We start from the raw sequence: 20,463 nt of genomic DNA on the forward strand, positions 1-20,463 counted from the left end.
CTATTGTTTAACAACGATATGGGCTGAGATTCACCTAGCCTTTATTTGTCCTTCTAAAAGTCAGGTGGCCAATGTGAGCATTTTGTCTAGACTTCCTCCACAGTTTTGGATAAGACAGTCGTGCCAGGAGGGAGACTCATCCCATGTCAAAATACGTATCCAAGATAAGTGAGAGCATTTACCTTCTGGAAGTATTTTTCTCTCTCCATTGACTCCAGCAGGAGGCTAGACAGTAGCTTCCAACAACCTCTGACTCTTAAATAGCTAGAAATAGCTGAGAGAAAGTCTAGCTAAACAGTATGTATCTGCATGCTCACATCTTTTACAGCTGCAGTTCAAATGACAGAGTTAATATAATAAATCCAGTTTTTCTGTATAGGCAACTATTCTTTCTATTTCCCAACATACATCTATAAAACTTAAAATACAGACTAAGCAGCACTAAAATATGGCTAGTTGGTGTGCATTGCTCAGTTTATGTCACATGCAGTGAGAAGCATGTCACATGCCAGCATCTTAATTTTGCTTGCTTCCCACTTTGACAATCACAGTGCTGCCTTCTGACAGGTCTTCCTCATCACTGACAGGTTTGCAGCATACATCAAAGGCTTAAGCTTCTCCTCTTATTTTGAAAAGCTTCTGTTCTGCTTTGCTCTCTCACAGATGGAGTACTGAAACAATCATTAAAATAAATACTATCAATATTCAATCTGTCACGAAAAGTAAATTATGTATATGGGTGGATGTAAGCTATTCAGTGATGCAAATTGGTTCTTCAGTTGCTCCTTTCTTCCCATGCATTGTAAGTGCACAGCCTAGATGTCAGCACAGAAGTTAAGATTGATTTAAACCAGACAGAGCCAACTCTGATGTAGTACTAAATCTCTCTGTATTTTTAGCCTCCTCTTTTTGCTTTGCAAATTTATTCAAAATGCACAGGTGTTGCACAGCATTGGCAATTCACAGAAGCCAAAAGACAGAAAATTCTACCTCCATTGAAATCTTCACTCTTTTCTGTCAATTGCTTTTTCTCCCTGCTCTTCCCTATGACATTTTATTAGCTTTATCAGTGTGAAAGTTTTCAATTATTTAACAGACAATAAAACTGCAGTGAACAAAGGCATGTTTCAATAACGCACATATAGCTAACTTCACTCTGAATGATTCTGAACCATTGCATCAATAATAAAAATAAAGTAAATATTTAAAAACCATTTCTGCATTTGTCAGTTCTTTTCTAGTCTCAAAGGTAAACAAGTCAAGGTTCTTATGTTTTCAATTCATTTAATCTGCATACGTCAAACATTTTTTAAGAGACCTTTAAGTAAATTTGATGCAGGAATTTAATTTAATTACTTCTTCTGATGTACTCCAATGTAAGCATGTTCCTATCAATAATTTTTATAATTTTTTTTTTCAGGAGTAGAGAGGATTCAGATATTTTCTGTGAGAATCCAGGCATTAATAATGACTGTATGATCATGGTTTTGGAAAAATAAGAAGAGATTTCCTGGCTACATACGTGGAGTTATGTTTCTTAAGAAAACTAAGAATGAAGTAATTTTGATCTCCGATGGATGAAACTCACTGGAATGGAAACTAACATCTACGACGAAGAACAGGGCTCACCTTATCTTACATCTGGCAAGTGGTGGGGGACTGCAAAGGAAGCAAGGTATGAAGAACACCAAAGAAAGACAGAAAAACAGGCAAGTCCATCTAAATTTCAGAATGTTTTACTGGAAACCGAGTTGAGTTTGCTGTCTGCATCATCCTTATTAGATCACAATGAAACCTCCTTGCAACTTGGCAGGACCGCAGGGTGTGTCAGTGCCACCGATCAGTCTGAAACAAAGCAATTTTGTGAAGACTTGCTCTGCTCTACAAGGCATAAGCCAGAGGAAGAGCCTTTAAACCTTCCCTTGCATATAGAATGGCCAGTTCTTACAGGAAAAGAATCAAACAAGAAACCAGGAAGAAGTCATGAGATCAGAATCATAAAACACAAACCAAGTGCTATCACATTTTCTGACTCCAAACTTTCATCACATGAAGCTAATACTAAACTCTGTATTTGTGAAGTGGGAGAAGCAGAAGATTTTTCTTCTGAAGAGGAAGAAACAGATGGAAGAGGTGATGATGATGTGTTTACTGAACTGCCACTGTACAAGGTGTTTTTCAATGATCTTCACAGAAGGAATGTTTCTCAAAGGAAGAAAGCTAAACATGAACTTAATAAATATCAACACATCTGTCATTTAGAAGACTGTGATGATCATTCTGAAAAGGAATTGAAGGACCATGACAAGGAAGGAAAACACATGCAGCTGGAGGTAATACAACCTATTCTTTCCTTCCAAGTGTGTTTTAAATAAGTGGCATCATTAAAGTTGATTACAGGAGGAGGAGTTGCACAAACTGATTTACAGTGTTTATTAATGTGAATTACACAATTAAGAATATAAACCTACAGTAAAAGCATACTAGATTTTTACATTAGACAAACCTATTACTTCACATTGATAACACTGTTATTAGCCTGAACTTCAAACTTTGTTTTTCTGTTTTCCCCTGCTTTTTAAAATGGGAACATTGTCTATTTCACCTCTCACTGCAAGATCATATGTAATGCCATGTACAGCATATATCCCCTGAGTCTATCAACTTTTCCAAAGGGGCAGAGCTCAGATTTACTTTGAGAGCAGAGTGCATTTCTTTGTGCTGGAAAATGGCATTTTTAGTGTAGTGGCACTGTAGCACTGTGCCACTTTACCAACAGCACTGCTTCTGCTAAGTGTTTTCTGTATTCTTATTTCATTAAAATAACATGGACAACAGGTTATGATCAGGTCTATAATAAAACAAAATAAATAAGTTTTTTGGTATCTATAGTAGTACACAGCATGGTGGTCTATAGACCAATGTTCAAAAGGAAAATATAAGAAGATTTAGGACAAGATGAAAAACACTGTAATAAGAACCACGCAACTATAATCTTTGCAGAAAAAAAGGACTGAGTAAATTAGCTGTGCATTTTGAAGCTGGAGGAATAGCACCTTTTCAAGCGAGTTCCTACTAGTTTGGAGAAGAAGCAAGGCTTTGCCCCTGTTCCCAGCTGGTGACAAACCAAATGCCTGGAGCTAAACATGTTTATCATTGGAGAAGTTTAGCTCTGGTACAAAACTATTAAGTGTCTCCAAATTGCGGGCAAAACAAACCCTTAAAATTCCAAAGCTCCTGACGTTCCAGTACAAATTAATCTTAAACTGCAGGTCAGGCATATCCCTCTTTCCTCTCTCTTTTCCTCCAACTTTTAAAAGTTATTTTCCATGTAAATCTGTTCTATTCCTTGAAAATCAGGCTGGAGCTCTATTCTTTTACCCAGCATGTTTTAATTTTGTCTGTCTGCAGTTCTCCTTCTACTTCTAGTGACTATAACACAGAACTGCTTCACTGATTTCTGATTAAATGAAAGCAAGTAGAATTTGGACTATAATGCTCATATTAACATCAAAATTATGGTATAAAATACTTAATTACTTCCCTCCTTTAATACTAATACTCTCCAATTCGAGGAGACTAATTATGCCCTTAACTGAGTGGGACTATTGTGCTGTATTTCATAAATATCCCAACTTTACTGTGGAAACCCATCAACTCATGGAGAAATGGAAGCTGTCATAGGGCAAGGAGCCTATGATGTCGTTGCCATCCCAGAAACGTGGTGGGACGACTCATATAACTGGAGTGCAGCTATGGTGGGGTACAAACTCTTCAGGCAGGATAGGAAGGGCAAGAGAGGAGGCGGGGTAGCCCTCTTTGTAAGGGAGGACTTGGACACCATTGAGATGGATTGTGGTGATGAGGAGATTGAGTGCCTGTGGGTTAAAATCAGAGGAGCCCACCACAAGGTAGATTTTGTGATGGGAGTCTGTTACAGACCACCCAGCCAACGAGAAGCAGCTGATGAGCTCTTCTATAAACAGCTGGGGTTAATCTCTAGATTCATGCCTCTCGTTCTTGTGGGAGACTTCAATCTTCCTGATATCTGCTGGAAGTACAATAGAGCAGAAAAGAAGCAGTCTAGGAGGCTCCTGGAGTGCGTGGAAGACAACTTCCTTGCACAGCTGGTGAATGAACCAACAAGGGAGGGTGCCCTCCTGGACCTGCTGTTTGTGAACAGAGAAGGCCTTCACAGAATCACAGAATAACCAGGTTGGAAGAGACCCACCGGATCACCGAGTCCAACCGTTCCTACCAAACACTAAACCATCCCCCTTGTGGGGGATGTGGCAGTAGGTGGATGCCTAGGACAAAGCGATCATGAGATGATAGGGTTTTCTGTTCTAGGTGAAGTGAAGAGGGTGGTTAGTAGGACAGTAGCATTAAATTTCTAGAGGGCAGACTTTGAACTCTTCAGAAGGCTGGTTGGCAAAGTCTCATGGGAGACAGTACTTAAGGGCAAAGGAGCCCATGAGGGCTGGGAGCTCTTCAAAAAGGAAATCCTAGCAGCTCAGGAAAAAGCCATCCCCATGTTCTGGAAAAAAAGCCCGGAGGGGAGAAAACCAGCTTGGTTGAACAGAGAGTCTTGAGTGATATCAAGAAGAGAAATGTTTACGGGCTCTGGAAGAAGGGACAGGCCTCTTGGGTGGACTGCAGGAGGGAAGTGAGACTGTGTAGAGAAAAAATCAGAAGGGCTAAGGCTCAACTAGAAATCAGATTGGCAAAGTCTGTGAAAGATAACAAAAAATCCTTCTATAAATATATAAATAATAAAAGGAGGACTAGGGAGACCATACAGTCCCTATTGGATGCAGAAGGAACAACAGTGACAGGGGATGAGGAAAAGGCTGAGGTACTTAATGCCTTCTTTGCCTCAGTCTTTAATTGTAAAGAAAGTCGTTCCATCTGTGTACAAACCCAGGAGCTAGAGGAGCAAAATGAGGCTCCCATGATCCAAGAGGAGATGGTCAGAGCCTTGCTAGCCCGACTAGACACCCACAAGTCTATGGGGCCGGATGGGATTCATCCAAGGGTATTGAAGGAGCTGGAGGATGGGCTGGCCAAACCCCTTTCCATCATTTTCCAACAGTCCTGGAAGACTGGGGAAGTCCCACTGGACTGGAGGCTGGCTGATGTTGTGCCCATCTACAAGAAGGGTCGCAGGGAGGATCCAGGGAACTACAGGCCTGTCAGTCTGACCTCAGTGCCAGGGAAAAGTCATGGAACAGGTGATCTTGAGTGCTATCATGAAGCACATGCAAGAGAACCGGGTGATCAGGCCCAGTCAACATGGGTTCACAAAAGGCAGGTCTTGCCAAACTAACCTGATCGCCTTCTGTGACAAAGTGACTCGGCTACTGGATGAGGGAAAGGCTGTGGATGTGGTCTTCCTGGACTTCAGGAAAGCCTTTGACATAGTTTCTCACAGCATTCTGCTTGAGAAACTGTCAGCCTCTGGCCTGGACAGGCGCACACTCTCCTGGGTGGAAAACTGGTTGGATGGCCGGGCCCAGAGAGTGGTGGGAAATGGTGTGAAATCCAGCTGGAGGCCAGTGACAAGTGGGGTTCCCCAGGGCTCAGTGCTGGGTCCAGCCCTGTTCAATGTCTTTATCAATGACCTGGATGAAGGCATCGAGTGCACCCTTAGCAAGTTTGCGGACGACACTAAGCTGGGTGGAAGTGTTGATCTGCTGGAGGGTAGGGAGGCTCTGCAAAGGGATCTGAACAGGCTGGACCACTGGGCAGAGTCAAATGGCATGAAGTTTAACAAGGCCAAATGCCGGGTCCTGCACTTGGGGCACAACAACCCTGTGCAGTGCTACAGACTAGGAGAAGTCTGTCTAGAAAGCTGCCTGGAGGAGAGGGACCTGGGGGTGTTGGTTGACAGCAACTGAACATGAGCCAGCAGGGTGCCCAGGTGGCCAAGAAGGCCAATGGCATCTTGGCTTGTATCAGAAACGGCGTGACCAGCAGGTCCAGGGAGGTTATTCTCCCTCTGTACTCGGCACTGGTGAGACCGCTCCTTGAATCCTGTGTTCAGTTCTGGGCCCCTCACCACAAGAAGGATGTTGAGGCTCTGGAGTGAGTCCAGAGAAGAGCAACAAAGCTGGTGAGGGGGCTGGAGAACAGGTCTTATGAGGAACAGCTGAGAGAGCTGGGGTTGTTTAGCCTTGAGAAGAGGAGGCTGAGGGGAGACCTCACTGCTCTCTATAACTACCTGAAAGGAGGTTGTAAAGAGGAGGGTGCTGGTCTCTTCTCCCAAGTGACAGGGGACAGGACAAGAGGGAATGGCCTCAAGCTCCACCAGGGGAGATTTAGGCTGGACATTAGGAAAAAATTCTTCACCGAAAGGGTCATTGTGCACTGGAACAGGCTACCCAGGGAGGTGGTTGAGTCACCTTCCCTGAAGGTGTTTAAGGCAGGTGTGGACGAGGTGCTAAGGGGCATGGTTTAGTGTTTGATAGGAATGGTTGGACTCGATGATCCGGTGGGTCACTTCCAACCTGGTTATTCTATGATTCTATGATTCTAAATAAGCCAGATACTTAACAAGTTTTCCTCAGCAGCTAATATTAGCAAACCAAGGCCCAAACATGGTTCCAAAACAGTGCACCTTTTGATGCAATAATGACCGTGAGAGATTCTTGTGACACATGGTTTACTAAATAATTGCATGGTTACTCTACCTTAAGCCAAGACTGGCTTCCTTATTTGCTCAGAAACATTCCCATTAATATAAATACATATCAAAATGCATGTGCAACATCCCTTGGATTCTGTTTAGTGAAGGTCATTCCCATAGATAAAAGGGAGAGGCCAGGGGCTGTTGTCACTCAGTTACTTTATGTCTGTGCCATAAAATAAACTCAAGGTTGCAGCCTGTAGTGCAAAATAATGGATAATAACTTGCCAGACAAGCAAGTGAAATTACCTATTAAATCTCAGCAAATGTGTCAATGCATTTAAAAAACTGTACAGATGTAATGATGCAGTCCTGGTTTTGACTTTTTTCTATGTAAATAAGTATGTATCATTCTAAGAAAGCCTCCGAGGATTAAAAATAAAATGATTATCTTGTCTCTCAAATTTTAGCAACAGTCAGGCATTACTATTAAGACCAAAGTCTACCCCATGACTCTGGCTGAAGCAAATGTATGTAGTTGTCAAGTCACTTCTTTCTATTATTTAGAAATGAAGCTGTGGAAAAATGTCTTTCTAGTGGAAAAATATTAACTAAATAAAGACAGCTTGGTATAAAAATGTTTTCAAAGGCAACCATTACTGCTAAGCCTTAGACTTAAAAATAGTACAAAAACCAGATCATCTCAGCTCTACAGATACAGTCTATCACACATAGTATACCCTGACTGAGATCCAGGATAAATCTTTGCTACCAGAGTTCACAGCGAAATAGTGATTAAGATCTACCCTGCAGGGGCATTCCTATGTCTATGTACTTGTTACTGACTGCAAATCTCCTATTTCAGGTACAGAGAGCAGGAAAGGTTGTCACCTTTTCCAGGCTGGGGAGCACTGGCCCTTGCAGGCAGTCACCACAAGCAAAGCCAGTGTCTGAACCTCCTCTTAAATAGTTGTTGTACACATTTAAGTGATAATTGTAATTCTTGTTTCATTTTAATTAATAAGCAGAGACAAATCTCCAAGTACACTGAACAGTAAACAAGTAGAGGGAAGATGGAAAAAACATTACTTGTGTATGCTGCCAATTCTGTTATAAGCGGAATAAACTGCTGGAAAAAAATATGTACAATGGTGCCTATTGAAAATAAAAATGCTCTTTCTTTTTTTTCCAAAAGCATACAGCATCTGACTGTTTGGAATGGTACAAGACAAATTATACTTCTGTTCAATTTATGAATTCAGTATAGTCCCAGAGTTTCCATCCCTAGACCAGTCCCACATATCTTTTATGTGTTTTGTCATCAAATCTAAATAGGGCGGCCTTTTTCCCCTTGTCAGAAGTTTGTAACCAGTGCTACATTTAATCCCCAAATAGAGTTCTTAAATAAAAATAACCTTTCAACTGGAGATGCAAAATTTTTAAGTTTTACAAACAAGTCTAAATAAATGTCTGAAACATTGTTCATGTTATTTCTTATTTTGGGATGGTGATCTAGGCAATATCATCACTAAGACCCCACTTACTCGAACACACCAGTAAGTTTCTGTGCCCTCATAGATTTGTCTTCTCTGCCCATTTCCCTTGCAAAACTCCCCTTCTATCTTGAATAGGAACGTTTTTACATCACTTATGTCCTTCTAATGTTATTTTTGATTGTTTTGTTCTGTCCAGAGTTTTTCTCAGCAATTCTGAAGTGGTATCTTGAGCCATTGTTCCTTGCTTTATTTCAAGTACTTTGTGCATGCAGCCACCTTAGTATGCAGTGGCAATAAATTATTCAGAATAGCTTCTGAAACGTAACATTTTTCTAGACTGTCATTTGTTCATACTGTACTAAACAGGTCTCAGATGATAACCTTATTTAATCAGGAACTACTATGCAACTTTACATCAGTGATCTTATTTTAGCCTTTCATAGTCTCAGAACAATGTGCTACTTTGTTACTTCCAGGAGTAGTTTTTCAGTCAGGTAAAAAATTGAAGATCTTTGACAGGTATTAGGCAAAAAGAAGTATTATGAAATCATACCCTTGACAAACAGAATTGTCATGGATCTTCCCTCACCTCAGTGATTGCATAGAAATCCTGCTAATGTTGGCTGCTGCAGAGGCACAAGCATACTCTTACAGCACAGCAGAAAACTGGAAATCCTCTCTGGGTCAGTTTCAAAGCATCTCTTTGGAAGACCATATTAGCTACTACAACAGCCAAGAAGGTTTCTGTTGCTATTGGCATTTTTCAGGGTGTGTAAGTGAGTTGTCACAGCTTCCTCTATTTTACCAGAGAGAAGGGGACAAGCCAGGAAGCCCATGTGCTGGAAAGAAACCACTTAGAGCTAACTGTTAGGACATGCCAGGTGCTCCAGCAGTGTTCTCTAAATTACTCCTCAGAGCTGCAGCTTGATGAAACAAGGTCATCTCTATCTAAAATATATCTGGAAAGGAATTAGCTGTTGGCAAGTGTGGCATACAAGTGTAACTTCCAAGGGAATCCTAGAAAAATAATTGTTCTTAAAGAAGCAAGAGTCCTTCCTAATTGTGGAGGAATCCATTAAGAGGGCTTCTGTAATACTGTTTTCCACTACACTCTTCCATCTCCGCTGTGTAAGCTGGTGAGCATCATATCAGGAGCAGAGCCACAAATCTGCTGGCCCTTACACAGCAACCTGGGAGACCTTTGGGCATCTCAAGTTGCACACAGATTTACATCATGCCCCTTTCAACACATCTAGGAAGATCTAAACCAAATCTGCTTGTCAGTTTAAAGCACAATGCTGATGGTCTAATATTTGAATTGAAGGGTATCTTGTTCAGCCAGATCAAATAAAGAGTAAGATACCACTCTCTAGGAATAACGGAGAAAAAATTACCCAAATAAATAGTTTAGGTAATTGAGATAGTGTTTACAATGAATATGCTTGTCAGGATTTAGCCTTCAGTCTATAAACTCAAAGACCTTTGGAGGAAGCTGCAGAGTCACAGGAGTGACCAGTACAGTGTCAGGAGACCCAGTCTCTGTGTACAGCACTGGGTAGTGTTAATGGGGTAGCTGTGCCGTCACCTTTCACCATGCATAAATCTCTTTTTTAAGTAAAACTGTAGTCTTCTAAAGGAGATTTGTGAAAGCTCCGTTGCTTTTGACATATAAAGCTAAGCCAGCTGAACTTTGGAAATGGTTACGGAAAACAGTCCTTTACTGACAAGAAGATGGATGATCTGGCTTTCCAGTTTCTCTTTCCTTGATTATTCACTTATTTTCATTAATTTCCTTGTTCCATCCTTGTAGTACAATCAGGTAAATTTTGTCCTCATTATACAATCATTACTGCATTAACAGTTTGAAAATCATTGTATGAGCTTAGACCATGAAAGTTCAGATACAGGCTGAAATAATTTGCTGAGATGTAATACAGAAATTTCCATAGCATCTGTTCTACACTTTGTCTGCTTGTGGCCTGTTTTTTCTTTCTTCTTTCCACAAACACCAGAAGTTCACCAACGGAGCAATACAAGATAAAAAGACAAGGAAGTGTAGGAAGTGATAAATCCACAAAAATTTATTCAAAGCAATAGTCTTTGAAATTAATTATAATTCCTTAGAAGAAATGTATTCTTCTCTGTGGCTTGTAAATATTTTAATCGAGTAATCATAGCCGTTGAGAAAGGAATCAGACAGTTTTAAGTCTTTGACAATGAGTTTTCTTTATTCAAATTAGATCAAGTTAATTCAATTTAAATCATCAAAACAGAGCAGCAGTCAAGCCTACAACTATAATCAGTAACTGGGCCTGCCAAAGTAAGCTTCTTACCCTTATATTTGGATGGCTTAAATTCTGCTAAGTCCTTGTACCTCTTGTATTCCTGCTCAGTGCCTTGCTTAGCCACTCTGAAGCACTTTTCCGAGAGGCACTTTGTTGTTTTCATTAATGAGGCACGAGACTTTAGGTGGAATTTAAGCTATCTGAAAATTGCCCTGCAATAGTTTTTTCTTCTCTAATTCAACAGTAAATACTAGTAAAGTACATATCAGAGTCAAGGACACATTCCTTCTTCAATTCTTCCCATACTTTGGAAGTTTGTTCTTCTCTTTACCCCATCAAATTGAAACTCTAAAACTAGAGGAGGAGAATGGTTGCAAACTTGTGGTGGCTTCTTCATGAGAAATAATACGGTTATTATTATCTCCTTTTTGTTCATCTTCTGCAGACATGGGATGTCTAACCAGGTAGGAGAGCTGAGTGCTGAAATAATTAGCAGAGAGAAGAGAGTAGGAAGTTCTGGGGAAGAAATGACAATGACTTGTCTAAGACAGGAGTGATGTACGAACTTTGTACATTCTTATTTCCTTTGTGTCTCTGTGAGATTTGCACTTTCTGTATTTCAATTATACGTTCTCTAGAGCCGATTGGTGGAGACCTAGTGAGCTGTACTTTGCTAAGTTTCTAGCATTTATGCTTGGGTATTGCCTGCCTGGGAAAGGAGTTGAACTGCTGATTACTTTAGCAATGATGCATTACTACCAGTCAATAAATAAATAACCACAATCAGCTCTTAATCATAAAGTGAGATAAATGCTGGGTTAGGGAGTCTAATGATTAATTTAAAAGTCTTTAATTTCACAAATTTGAGGGACTAACGATGAACATTTTGAACAAAGAACATTTTTCTCTAATCTTACTATTGTTAATAATGTAACTATTTTCCATCAGGATATGGTATTTCTTGTGTCCTACTTCTTATTGTTATCAAAGGCAGTAGTAAATTCAAACTTGCATCTTAGTAAAGTTAAAATTAGCTGTATGGCTGTTTTGATTACAAAATGATAGGAACTTTGGAAAATAACAGTACAGTATAGTCAGGAATAGTAATTTAAGGATGTGGTAAATGATCATATAAAAGAGAACTGGTATATTAGAATCACATAGGAAAACATGTAGCTACTATCAAAATGACTGTCCTTTATCTCTTCAGTTTACTTGCATGATGCTTGCATGTTTTAATAAACGTGCATGATTCATTGTTCATTAATAGAGAATTAAAAAATTAAAATGTACATGCCCCCAGAAAAGATGTTTTTTCACACCATCAGCAAATACCTGTCTTTCAAATAATGAGAGTATTCAGCAGGCATCAGTGGCTGCTGGGTTGAGACTGCAGAAAACATACACACTTTGGTTTTGTAAAAAATATCCTATACGCTATTTTCAGCAGTCCCAGCTTGAGCTTTGCCAAAATGCTCCTGAAGAAAAGTTGTACTATGAGGGGACAAAATCTGTCCTTTTTCACAAGCAAAGCTGATAAACAAACCTCCATGTGACAGGTGGACTATTGCTTGAAAAATTCAGGGTACTTGTTTGCAGTTGACCCTGCATACAGTTTGAAATAATTCGTGCTGCAGAATACTATCACTCTCAAAAAATGTTTGTAGAATTTTTTATCTATGTAGTGAGATTCTGAGAAAATTAGACAACTCACCTTGACTTTCAAACCCCTTCAATAAAATTTACAAGATGAATTTCATCTTGCTGATGAATTAACTAGTATGAAATTACAGAAGGTGAGATTGAGTTACACTGCAGAGTGTGAAACCCTCAGGCTGTTCAAGTTAGTGTGTAAAACCCTGTCCCTTAAGTAGTTTTCACAACATTATGAAAGATTTTTAGGCTAGCAGTTTCCAAGTGCGACTATCTGCTACTAGTGCTTGTCAAAGGTTTTATGCTGCCCATCCTAGCTGTAGCTACGTTGCTGAGAAGACACTGTGCTGATGACTAATTTTGTTGCACAGCCTCATCATGGTCCTAAGTGCACACATTAAGAGGCCTCAAAAACCAAAATTTTGGGAACCTCTGTTGTAGTCTGTTTCTAAAAAGGGTTTTATATTTATCTTTACAGCTTCAGGAGGAAAATTAGTTAAGAGAATTGGTGTATTATACTAAAAAGGGAGAATATTCATCATGTGTAACTTGGTTTATGATTTTTCCAGACACTGACTCCTTTATTTGTTGTTTATTTGAATATTTCAGAATCATAAAGCTGCCTCAGGAAACAGCAGAATTACTATTGCTCTTGCCGGAAAACATAAATAGATTACGTGTTTATGGTTGCACTAAGCCCATAAAAGAAATAGAGGTATATAAAGATAATTCTTCACAAATATTTGAAAATATCTTGAACCTGCACAATGTGAAACATTGAAAAACTCAAGTGTTTCACATATCTCCGCGGAAGTAGAGCAAAAGTCAACAGAAAATAATCCCTGTCTAAGTCAAAGCTCTGATGAACTACATTCCTCTGTCAGAACATGGGAATAGGTACCTGCGAGAATTGCAGACTAGGTCTTAGGTTGGGGGAACCAGAAGAAACATGTAGAAATCTCTTAATCTGTGTACTATTGAAATTAGGATACCCCTTCAAAGTGCAGATGGAGATTCTGGATAAACTGAGAGATGGGCAGTAAGCAGAACAACTTATGAGACTGGAAACTTGCACAAAAGGTGAGGGGATGGGCTTGGGTCATATTTTCAAGCTGGTTTAGTTGGTAGTTGAGGGTTTGGTACGTTTTTCAAGTCCAGCAACAGCAGTATGGCCAAAAAAAAAATTATGAAATGTTACTGAATTAACAACCTTGCAAAGTATATTCTATAATGTGAAATTGAGTAGAAGTGAGAAAAAATGAGTTATAAATTTCCTCACATTCACAAAAGTCTCACTGAAAGTTTGTGGCATCTCTTATAAGGCACTTGGGTGCTTTCAAATATTCTTCGTAGGAATCATATGCCGAGTTAACAAAATCAGATTTTAGTGGTAAACCCAGGGTCCCTCTGTCTTTCTTTGTGTGACATATCAATAAGATAGTGTTAACATGGGATTGCAAAGGGCATATTTTCTTAGCACCATGGGACCACAGACTTGATCATATGATCTGACATGCCCAGGAATCTATGATCATTTTAGTTCTGCCACATCACCAGCTATCATATAGCCAGCAGTCTGTGAAAACACTGAGGTCCACATTGCTCACATTGTGAATTTGAAACAAATTCACAAACTTAAAAGCAGTGACCTTCAGAGAAGTTTTAGGATGATGGCCCTGAGGTTTCATTTCATGATATTCTTGTGTGGTTACTTTCTGTAGGACAGAATGTCACCCACAAGACTCCTCTTCACAATCAATAACTATGGAGTTATTTTACATTTTGATAAAAATGGAAATAGACTGCTCCTACTTATCCAAGTATCTGTCCAAATTAAAAGACTTGCCCAGTTCTGAACTATCTCAGAGCTAAAACTTCTGCAGTGCAGCAAAGGGAAACCTCCTCTGACTTAGTCTGAAGTTCTCCAGAAATAAATCAGACTGGACATAGTGGCCACCTCCTGCATTTGAAACATTTTTCTTCTAGAATTTAACTTCAGCAAAATCTCACCACTCTTTTGGACTGTATTACTGTCTCTCTTTATCTATGCTGTCTGTGGATTCTGAAATTCTCTGGCATTTAGACTTTTAATCCAACGTTTCAAAAATGGGGTCTGGAATGGGTAATGTTCTAGTGCAAAATATTTAACAGCTTATTTATACTGTATATTCAGAGAAACTTTGTCTGCCTTAACCTCATCTTTAAGCTGAAGTATTTAGTGATACGCCATGTAGTCTATTAGAAGTTTTGTTCCTGTTCAAACAGTATAATGGTAACATTTCAATAGCTACCTAATGACAATTTTGTGCTATGGCAAAAGCCTTTGTAGTTAGTCAGGGACTGATTTACTTATAGTAAAATGTCAAAAAAAAAAAAAAAAAAAAAAAAGCTGCTAAACCTGCCAAGAAATAATAGAATATAATGCTGCAATTTGTATATATTTCCCTCTATAATAAGTACATCATGCATCAAGAATAAAGTATGCAAAGCCAATAACTAGAAGAAAGAACACACAGGCTGTCCAAGACAGTAATGTAATGTTAGAGGTCATCAATAAGCTGCTCTTTATTAACAACATGCCTGACCAACATGAGTGCCTGTACCGAAAGAAAATGGGGTGCCAAGTATTTGTGCAACTAAGGATCTAGAACGTGAGAGTCCACTTTAATCAGTACTTTTATTTGCTGTGTTTTCAGAGTTCACTACAATATTACAAAGAACTGTAGAAATAGATATATGGGGAAAATCATGTTTGGGAGATGAAAGATGAATAAACTAAAAAATATTAGCTGTGGGAGACAAAACTATTTCACAGACCCATTTTTTTCCTTGAAATAAAAGTTAGAACACTATCATGTACCTCTTATGTGAAGGGGCTATCAAGGTAGCCTTCCATTTTGTGTTTAGTGCAATATATATCACATGCTATCTTGAAATAGAATCACAGATTATAGAATGGCTTGGGTTGGAAGGGAACCTTTAAAGGTCATTAAGTCCAGTCCTCCTGCAATAAGCAGAGACATCTTCAAACACATCAGGTTGCTCAGAGGCCCTTCCAACCTGTCCTTGAACGTTTCCAGGGATGTGGCATCTACCACCTCTCTGGGCAACCTGTGCCAGTGGGTCATCACCCCAATTGTAAAAAATTTCTTCTCTCTAGCTAGTCTGAATCTCCTCCCTTTTAGTTTAAAACCAGTATTCTTTGTCCTATCACAACAGACCGCACTAAAAATGTCTGTCCCAATCATTCTTACAATCCCCCTTTTAGTATTGAAAGGCTACAATAAGGTCTCCCCAGAGCCTGCTCTTTTCCAGGCTGAACAACAATTTCCTTAGCCTTTCTTCATAGATGTGTTCCAGCCTGCTGACTGTTTTTGTGGCCCTTGTCTGGACCCACTCCAACTGTTCCATGTATTTACTGTGCTGATGTCTCCAGAGCTTGACGGAGTACTCCACGTGGGGTCTCACCAGAGCAGAATAGAGGGGTAGAACCACCTCCCTTGATCTGCTGGCCACCCTTCTTTTGCTGCAGCCCAGGACTGGCTTTCTGAGCTGTAAGTGCACACTGTGAATTGCTCAAGCCCTCATGAGGACTTACCGGTTTTAGTCTTATCTTGGGGGACACATAATGCCACTGAGGTAAAGAAAAAAAGAAAAAAAAAGAAAAAAAAAGAAGAATGCTAAGAGAGAGAAACAGGTTTAAAAAGCCTTAGTGGGAAATCCCCAGTATTCAAAGCATGCAGGGACAAACTCAGTTCTTTCTGAAGTAAAGGCAAAAGTGCATTATACAGGCTCAAAAAATGCTTTTGAAACCAAACTTTTCAGACAAGACAAAGCCTGCACTTTGCCTGTGAATGAGAGACAGCAAACTCTAAAACTGCCACTTCGATGTTCTCTTATAAAAGTTTTTTAAATAAAACAATAAACAATAAATAACAGCAAACTCTACAACAATAAGACTTGCTGTAAATTGGAATACATACAGTTACAGTTTTCATCTCAGATCGCCTTCTCTTCTATGCAATGTTCCCATTTCATATAATGTTCTTAAGAAGATCTTAAGTTTAAGTTGCTTTAAATCAAATACAGATATCTAAGCTAAAAAAAAGGACTAGAACTTCCTGATGAGTATTCTTTTCTATTCAGAAATTGCATTAAAATGTTTGCAAACGCTAAGGACTGGGCACTCAAGAAGCTCAGGACACTCAGAATTTCACTCCAATGCAAATGAAAATGAATTTGTAAGAGCAGCAAGTATGAGGTTGAAAACTGGACACAATTAAGAAGGAAAATTCAGTTCATGCTTCCAATTTAATATTGGCAAAAAATCCTTTGAGGTACAGCATGGCAAAGAAAAGCATTCCATTTTGCAAAGGAAGTAATTATTTTTAAATCTGGGGTTACTACAGTTCAGAAAAAAAATCCTCAAAGATTCAAAATTCTTCATGACAGTGAATGATTCCTCAGCCTGGGCGTGATATGGCAAGAGCCTCCAGCAGCTTGCTAGGTGGGCTACTAAGGAGTTTGTATAGCTTAATTGGCAGGTAAAGGTATTTTCCCCAGAGGAAGGTCATCAGAATTAAGCTTTCTTTGAAAAGTAATTTAAGCTTGATGAATTGACAAATATAACTTAAATAAATTAAAAAAAAAATCCCTTAGATTCCAAAGAAAATTGCAATCACTTTGGCATTTTAAATTTTAAATTTAAACATCTATTAGGTGGCTTATTTTTCCAGCAGGGCTAAACTACTGATCAGTTTATAAACATTCTCATTTCCTCTTGTTGTTGTGGATTTGTTTGGTTTGGGTTGTTTGGTTTTTTTCAAAAAAAAGGTGGCAATATCACAACAACACTATGCAGAGGTGAGCAGGATTGGAGAGTAAGTGGGAAGGGTTGTCACTTTTTTAAGTTTCTTGAGTGTTACATTAAGACAAACTAGTAAAATACAAACTATGATCCTTCCAACTTTTATCCCAGAACGTCTGAATATATCCCAAGCGCTAGTGCAACACATAAAAGATTCCCAAGAATATATAGATATGACTCTTACACATGAAAATCTTGCAATTTCACATTAAGTTGCTTTTTACTAGGAAGATTTTACTTATTATCGCTATTGTCAATTTTCTTGCATTTCATAACACATTTTTTAAACCTTGTTTGAGGTACATAATAGGAGGAAATAGCTGAAATCCCAGCCATCTTGATTTAGGCTAGGAATTGTTTGTTTTCAGGTATTTGCCAGAGTTATGTCAATAGATCATTTTATTTGAATTACTGTGGTTGATGGGGTTTTGCTAAAATATTTCATATCGCATGTAAGTGAAAAATATTTGTTAATAGAAAATATCACTGCTGATAACCATCCCACAGCCATTTTTTTCTTCTGTCTTATAATTCTCTGAGTAATTCCAAACAATAATATTTTCCTGTTCTTTTTAATAACCATTACCTTTCTAAATATAAATAAATCCTACCAAATACTTTAGCTAAACAGAATTTTCTAATGCTTTCAGTTATGGTACTTCACAAATAGCCAGATGTGCAAATAACACTAAAGTACTTAAAATATAATGTGTATTAGAACTCGAAGTCAGTAATGGTTAGGCTAAACCAGCTTGACCGTGCAAACCCTGGGACAAGCTCATGCTTACAGTTTCATCTGTCTCAGAACATCTTTAGTGCATTTGTGTCTTGAAGATTTTGCAAAATAACTGTAGGTTTATTAAAGTAGCTGTATGGATCTCTTCTCTTTCTCAACACCTCTCGTTCCAGCAGAAGATGTCTGAAGCAATGGTACAGGGAATTTGTTGGAACCTTAAGTTTTTAGGAACAGTACTCATTGTTATTTAGTGACTACCATACTCTTAAAATAACACAGATTTTTTGAGTTGTATTCTACAGTCTCCAACCTTTCTGTTATACAAAAATATTTACATGGTATAAGCAATATATTTATATGCTCTGAGGATAGAAAAATTATTCTTTTCCACCAAGAATGATGCCTAAGGCTACACTATCAAGGCAACTTTTCTTCAAAATTGAGATCAAACTGATTTATGTAACAGAATGTGGTTTATGAGTTTTAAGGGAGTTATCTTTTTTTCCCCCAAGATATGCTAAAATCTGCTACCGCCATTCTGTCTATCAGTTTATGATTAAAAAAGCCATGAGTCTTCATAAAGTAAAATGTCAAAGGGGAGCAAAATATGCAAGTTAGCATTATGCAGTAATAACACATTTCTACGTACTTCACCGTTACCTTTTTTTTCTAGCAAGGCAAGGCTTCAGCTGTTTGCAAATGCCATTAGTAGTTGCAAATACCATGAACAGTTAAGTATATGAAAGTTGTTTTCATCAGTCACGTGGTATTTATGTCTGTTTCTGATCTCTGAAAGAAGAAATATATTTAAAATTCTGAAAGATTTAAGCAGATAACTAGCATTAACAATTAAAAATATAAGACAAAATACATACTACATAAATTAATGATGGATTAAGGAATGCATGCACAGACACATGTTATTGGGCATTAGTTGATAGTCCTAAATTCAGCATTTAAACTGTACCTAATTCCTTCAGCTTCTTAGTTTCTGTATTTGTCATAACTATACCTATGGCTTAGAGGAAAAAGAAAGAGCACGAACTACAGCAGAGTAGTACAGTAGCACACCTGATATTGTGGCTTTTAGCAGAGGCAGGTAGCAGGAACGTATATCTCAGTTTACAAAGAAAAAGGTGGTTAAAAAAAACCCAGAAACACAAAGAAGTGACTTGCAAGAACTGTCATTGGTAGAGCCAATGTGTAATGTGATTGAGACTTTGTTTATAAGATTATATGCTTATCAAGGTTGAAATCTTTTGCTGGTTTTATCAGGAGGGGAGTAGTGAAATCTGATCTCTATAATTTAAGCAATTCATTTTCACCTGAAAGTTAAGTATTTAAATATCTATGGTTCCTGATCATCCACTGGGACTAGTAGAGTAGGCTTGCTGCTCTCATAGATTAACTTTCTTCCCAGAGAAAGTAGGGATGTGAGAGGAGGACAAGAGGGAGTGGATGCAGAGCTGGTGCCTACTAGGTCTTGCCTTAACACAGAGTTAAGATATCAGCAAAATATTATCTGGATCTGAGTGTTAGGGAACGTATCCAGTTTCCACATTAAAGAGAAAGCAATCTGTCAAATGAAGCACATAAATTCCTTATAATGTCAGGGGAAAAGACATTGGTGTCTCTGAAGAGCTCCAAAGGGAGATCCCATCTGATTAAGTGCAGGCATTTAAGAGACTTAGACAATGAAAAGAAAAATGTGCTTCTTCACTCATCTCTCCCACTTCCAAAAATTTACACAAGGAGATTTATTTGCTGCTATGATCCATGTCCTTATGTCATTTTGACAAGCTTCTTATAATAGAAATGCTGCAACTCATGAGCCCTCTCAAAACAGGGGATACAAAACATTAAAACTGAACAATGTACACGGACTATAAATAATACCTGGAGCAAACTGTATCTAGTAACCAAGTATAACGGTATTTCTGATTTAAACTCTCTTCCACCTCCCTTTAACTTTGGCCAATTCAAAAGTAAAAAAATGTAATTTACTGTTTGGCTAAACTGTATCTTCAGTTACAGATATCTTTAGTTTACTTCCTCACTCCTAATGATTTTATTTTCTTCCAGAAAAGCTTTTCAATTATGTACTTATCTGCTGCAGTTCTGCCACATAAGATAATTACTTTCTTTTATGTGTCTGTTCTTAAACCATTACTCTTCGCCCTGGCTGACATTCAGAAAGGACTAACTACATCCCTGTCTTGATCCCTGGCCACCAGAGGTGGACTTCTTAATGAAGTTCACTGAATTTATCAGGGCTTTGCAAGGAGCAACTCGGCAGGGCTGTCACCTCAACAGAAGCTGTTGAGAAGCCCTTCCTCCTTATGAAAAAAGAAACCAGCATGTGGGATGAGTGACACGAATCCTAAAAAATAATCAAGTAAGAACTTGATAACCCATTGCCTCCCTCAAAATGTATTTTTCCTAAATTTCTTGATCAGGGACTAATTGCCCTTCCTGACAGAAAAAAACATCATTTAGAATATCAAGGGTCTCATTGCAGGAAATGAAAGTTTATTGTTCTACTGTTTCTACAGAAATCAATGAGTAACCCCATGATTATATTAGAAAAGCAAAGCATTGTTCCAAAGTGTTTTTCAGATTGAAGATTACCAGACCAACATTCTGCAGAACTAATGCCTCCTGGCTCACCCCTTTCAGCACCTCCTGCTCCCCAATCCATTCCCCACTTCTCAGTGTTTTCCCACCATGCCTCAGTTCTCTTCCCAGCATTCTTGCATTATCTCCAGTTTCCACCTCCCACTATATTATCTATACCTGCCCAA

General features: G+C 38.6%; 1 protein-coding gene across 4 annotated transcripts in view; it reads left to right on the forward strand.

Moving 5' to 3' along the window:
- Window positions 1-20,463, forward strand: part of STARD13 (StAR related lipid transfer domain containing 13) — a 302,953-nt gene that overhangs the window by 43,216 nt on the left and 239,274 nt on the right. For 2 of the 4 annotated variants that reach the window (XM_069882441.1, XM_069882449.1), the window contains exon 2: window positions 1,421-2,333. The exons of 1 other annotated variant lie outside the window; for it this stretch is intronic. In XM_069882441.1, coding sequence (XP_069738542.1) covers window positions 1,578-2,333 — 756 coding nt within the window. In that variant the 5' untranslated portion in view covers window positions 1,421-1,577. Of the gene's footprint in view, window positions 1-1,420; window positions 2,334-10,666; window positions 10,871-20,463 lie in introns of those variants that run through there. One more of the 4 variants, XM_069882456.1, reaches the window with a different exon arrangement.

The sequence above is a fragment of the Phaenicophaeus curvirostris genome, chromosome 1 (assembly GCF_032191515.1).
Source record: "Phaenicophaeus curvirostris isolate KB17595 chromosome 1, BPBGC_Pcur_1.0, whole genome shotgun sequence".
Taxonomy (NCBI): domain Eukaryota; kingdom Metazoa; phylum Chordata; class Aves; order Cuculiformes; family Cuculidae; genus Phaenicophaeus; species Phaenicophaeus curvirostris.